Source organism: Colobus angolensis, unplaced genomic scaffold (genome assembly GCF_000951035.1).
Source record: "Colobus angolensis palliatus isolate OR3802 unplaced genomic scaffold, Cang.pa_1.0 Scaffold43, whole genome shotgun sequence".
Classification (NCBI taxonomy): domain Eukaryota; kingdom Metazoa; phylum Chordata; class Mammalia; order Primates; family Cercopithecidae; genus Colobus; species Colobus angolensis.
Window position 1 is genome coordinate 6,553,850 of NW_012117710.1, and position 5,014 is coordinate 6,558,863.

Below are 5,014 nucleotides of genomic sequence, written 5' to 3' on the forward strand. Positions count from 1 at the left end.
CGGGAGGCGGAGCTTGCCAGGAGCCAAGATCATGCTGCTGCACTCACTCCAGCCTGGGCAACAAAACGAGACTCCCTCTCAAAAAAAAACAAAACAACAACAACAAAAAAACAGTTTTTAAATTGATATAGGATAAAATTGACTCTTTGGCATTTAAAGGATTTCAGTCTGGGGAGAATGTATAAAACTTAAAATTAGTGACTTTTAGTTGTTGCGTCCCGCCACCTGCTCTCCTGTCAGAGCCTGAGCACTGCTTTTCATAGGCAACTGCCTTGTTGAACGTGAAATCCAAAATCCACTGAGAGTGAACGATGGCAGTGAGGTGGTCCTGGCTTTTAAAAATGTCCTGTGTTTTGGCCAGGTGCAGTGGCTCACCCCTGCAGTCCCAGCACTTTGGGAGGCCCAGGTGGGTGGGTCACCTGATGCTGGGAGTTCGAGACCAGCCTGGCCAACATGGTGAAAAACCCAGTCTCTACTAAAAATACAAAAATTAGCCAGGCATGGTGGTGCGTGCCAGTGATCCCAACTACTTGGGAGGCTGAGGCGGGAGAATTGCTTGAACCTGGGAGGCGGAAGTTACAGTGAGCCAAGATCGTACCACTGTACTCCAGCCTGGGCGACAGAGTGAGACTCTGTCTTGAGAAAAAAAAAAAAATGTCCTGCGTTTTGTTTGTTCACTCTTGGATCTCTATTTAGAGAGTGAAAAGTTAATCAGTGGGGACTGCCAGCCCATAGTTTCTTCCCAAGAGGGATGGAGTGCCTTCTTTCCTACCTCACTGTGGTAGGAATGTGATATGGTTTGTATTCAATCATTTATTAGCCAAGGAAAAAGGAGTAGAAAATACTTTTAGGCAAGCTTTGGTCTTCCGTTGTTGAAGATGGAGAACCTGGTCCCTGTTGTGTTATCTGTATGGTCCTGTGGGAAGAGTAAACATCTAGTGGTGTGTTGGTTTAGGCTTTAAGGGGGATTGGAAAATGAATGACTGAGTCCAAATCCTGTGGAGTTGGTGCAGCATAAAAATGTAGAACATTCTATTTTTTTCCACCAAAGAGTCAGGTGTTTTTTTGCTTTTTTTTTTTTTTGGAATGAATATTGGGTTTGACTTTAGGAAAAAATATTTTTATTATTTTTATGTAGAACCGCTACTTTGAGAACCCTCAAGTGATCCCCGAGAACACAGTGCCTCCCCCAGAAATGGTTGGTATGATAACGACAATTGCTGTGAAAGTCAACCCGGAGCGTGAGGACAGCGAGACTCGAACAGTAAGTGTCTCGCTAACTGAATTGTTTCTACCGGTGGCTCCTGTAGTTTAAGATACTGGCCTGTTAAACCATTTAAGTTTTTTCTTTTTTTTTTTTTCCCTTAAATACGTGGAGGCATTTAAGACAAACGTGTGTGCCTGGCAAAGCATCACTGGTCCTTCTCTGCAGCCTGGGAGGGGTGAAAATGACCTGTCCGGTGTCACTGATGCCAGGCTAGAAAGATAAGGTTGTTATTGAAAGCCAGGATCACCCTGCTGGGAACAGCAGCAGACCAGGTGTGGGGTGTCTGTTCTGTCCCTTAGCTTTGAGTCTTCTGACATAAATAAAGTCCCTTAAACTATAGATAAAAGTATATAGCTCAGTGACTGAGAATGTGGGCTCTGGGACAGAGAGCCCCAGTACAATGTCCCGGCCCCACCCACTGGGGTTTTCTGACTCCAGGAAAGTTAACGAACCTGCGTTCTGACCTTATTTTTCCTCTCGTTATCTGAAAAACCTGTCTCACGGACTTTGTGAAGGTAATGCTGGCATGGTCCGCAGGTAATGTATCGTATATTTGTGGTGTCTGCCACATAGGTAACATGTTTTGAGCATTTACTATGACAGTTTTTGTGACTGAATTAATATTATCCATGTTTGTTTTGCTGAAATGGTTGTGCAGAGTGTTTCAGTTTGTGCTAGGATGAACGAGGAACTTTGAATAAAGCTTTCCTCCTTTCGTTGTTCTTAATTAGAAATTTGTTTTCTGAGTATCATTTCTTTGTATTTTCTTTTTTTCCTTGTCTGTTCATGTCCATTGCCTATTTGTATTTTGAGCCTAACATTTTCCTTGTTTCATGAGTCCTTATGTATTAGGGCTATTGCACTTTTCTATTTGTAAGCATTTTCTCTTTATAAATATCTTTGAATAAAACTGCTTTGTGCTGTTCTTTTAAATAAGTAAAATCATAGGTATTTGTTTTAAAATTTCTCAGGTGATTTGAATCTCCAAGTTTCAACACATTTTCCTGAAGTTTTTACAAATGATTATGTAGAAAATTATGAAAACCTTTAGGCTGGGCACGGCGGCACATGCCTGTAATCCCAGCACTTCAGGAGACTGAGGTGGGCAGATGACCTGAAGTCGGGAGTTTGAGACCAGCCTGGCCAACAAGGCAAAACTGCGTCTCTACTAAAAAACACAAAAATTAGCTGGGCGTGGTGGTTCGTGCCTGTAGTCCCAGCTACTTGGGAGGCTGAGGCAGGAGAATTGTTTGAACCCAGGAGGTGGAGGCTGTAGTGAGCCGAGATTGTACCACTGCCCTCCAGCCTGGCAAGAGTGAGACTCCATCTCAAAAAAAAAAAACAAAACTAACTTTCATATTAAATTACATTAAATGATAGTTCTGCATTGTTTGTTTTCAACATAGTTTGGATCTTTCATCACAAATATTTACAAAGGGATGTCACTGTTTTCTGTTCTCTCTCTTTCAGTGGGTGATGCTCAGTGGGCACTGGTGGGGGCTATTTTAAATGCTGCAATGGTAACCCAGCTCCTACCCATTTCTGTCTTCTAGCATTCCATCATTCCGAGGGGATCACTTTCTCTGAAAGTGTTGGCAGAATTGCCCATCATTGTTGTTTTAATGTATCAGGTATGTGTACTGCTCATTAGTCTCTCGGGTTTTGGGCTTCTTATGAGAAAATTGACATCTGGGGCAAAAAGATGTGTAGAATACACACATGCTAAATAATGTGATGATTCTTTGGTATGCCAAATTTTGTTGTCATAGCAGAGTGTAGATGTATGAAAATCTGGTATGTTTGCTTTTAGCTCTACAAACTGAACATCCACAATGTTGTTGCTGAGTTTGTGCCCTTGATCATGAACACCATTGCCATTCAGGTGTCTGCACAAGCCAGGTGAGGCGTCAATGTAGCCAGCTGCCACGGTGCCTGGATTCCAAGTAAAAATACACTTGCTGTTGTCATTCTTAAGACATGAAAATTATGAGTGATAAAATTTGGTAAAATTATACGCACTCTTGACTTTCTGCACCTGTATTTCAGGGATGACAGTTTTAGCTATTTTTTGTTCTTAATTTGGAAAGATGAGATAATAGCCCGTATTTTGGTGTGTTGTAAATTAGAAACGTTGTCAGGTGTGAACTGTGCTCAATAACAGCTGTGGCATATCCAAACCTTGCTCATCTTCAAGTCTTTGTTCTTGCTGATTGTTCAGCTTGAGTGCTAGAATGTTCTTTACACCCTCAGTTCCCTGTCAGCCTTCATCTCCAGATAGGCTGTGTTCATCCTTTGAAGCCTCTCGGTGAAGCCTTTTCTCAAACCTAAGGATGTTCCTCCTGAGACTTGTCTTCATGCACTCTCCTGACTTGGAGCCAAACTGGCTGTGTCATTTGAGGGCAGGATCTGAGGAGGAATCCTCTTTGGCCATGGCCACGGCCGTAGTCGGGGTCTTGCACTGAGCAGATGTTATACGAATTCTTTCTGCAGATTGAGTAGACCGGCCTGGCACTGGCTTTGTGGGATTCACGTTGTAACTGCTATGGAAGGGGTTGGAGAACTGTTGGGTGTGTTCCCTTAAAACTTGTATGTTATTTGGAATTGCACGAAAAGTGTAGACACCTTTACTATTGATGCTGTATTGCTTGGGTCTGTGTGGAAATCAATCTTTTGGGTTTAGTGATGGTTACAGGCTTTTAATTAATACTAACACCACCCGAAATTAAGAGGTAATATTTTTATTCTCTTCTTATTCAGGCAACATAAGCTTTACAACAAGGAGTTGTATGCTGACTTCATTGCTGCTCAGATTAAAACATTGTCATTTTTAGCTTACATCATCAGGATTTACCAGGTAAGGTCATTGACTTTTATGTCAGGTTTACTGAGATAGTTTACATACAATAAAAATCACCTTTTGTGGGTGTACAGTTCTAGGAATTGACAGATGTTGGCAATCATTACTAACACATCAAAATACAGTACGTTTCCATCACCCTCCAAAATTCCATTGTTATGCATTTGTTGTCAGTTTCTTCCCACCACCTCCATTCCTTGGCAAACCCACGAATTTATTTGGTCCCCATAGTTTTGTCCTTTCTAGAATGTCATATAAATAGAAATGTCCAGTGTCTGATCTCTGTAACCTTTTAAGTCTGGCTTCTTTCACTTAGCAGTAATGTTGAGATAGGACCTTGTTTTACTGATTACCTTTTGTTGCTGTGTAGTTGTCTTTGCTTGGCAGCCTTAACAAAAATCCCATAGGCTAGGTTGCTTACACGGCAGCAGTTGTCTCACAGTTCTGAAGGCTGGAAGTTTGAGATCAAGGTTTCTGTGAGGGATTTCTTCCTGCCTTGCAGACAGCCATCTTCTGCTGTGTCCTCACAATGGTGAACAGAGAGGGAGCCTCCTCCTCTTACATGGCCACAGTCCTGCCAGATAACAGCTGCAGCCCCGTGACCTCACTGAACTTTCATCCCCTCCTGAATACTCTGTGTCCAGATACAGTCGCATTTGGAGTTAGGGCTTTCACATGGGAATTTTAAGAGGATGCAACTCAATCCGCAGTGGTAGAATTTCATTGTGTGGATGTATCACGGTGTGTGTTTATCCATTCACCAACTGATGAGTATTCAGATTATTTCTAATGTTTTTAAAAACAGCTTTATTATTTATTTACTTACAATTTTTTTTTTCTTTTTTTGAGACAGAGTCTTGCTCTGTCACCCAGGCTGGAGTGCAGTGGCC

At 42.0% G+C, this 5,014-nt stretch overlaps 1 protein-coding gene across 1 annotated transcript in view; it reads left to right on the top strand.

Moving 5' to 3' along the window:
- LOC105522490 (transformation/transcription domain-associated protein-like) overlaps positions 1 to 5,014 on the top strand; it is a gene marked incomplete at its 3' end in the record, with an annotated part of 51,169 nt that overhangs the window by 18,690 nt on the left and 27,465 nt on the right. Inside the window, exons 9-11 of the mRNA XM_011957015.1 lie at positions 1,139 to 1,264; positions 3,078 to 3,166; positions 4,025 to 4,121. Coding sequence (XP_011812405.1) covers positions 1,139 to 1,264; positions 3,078 to 3,166; positions 4,025 to 4,121 — 312 coding nt within the window. The remainder of the gene's footprint in view (positions 1 to 1,138; positions 1,265 to 3,077; positions 3,167 to 4,024; positions 4,122 to 5,014) is intronic.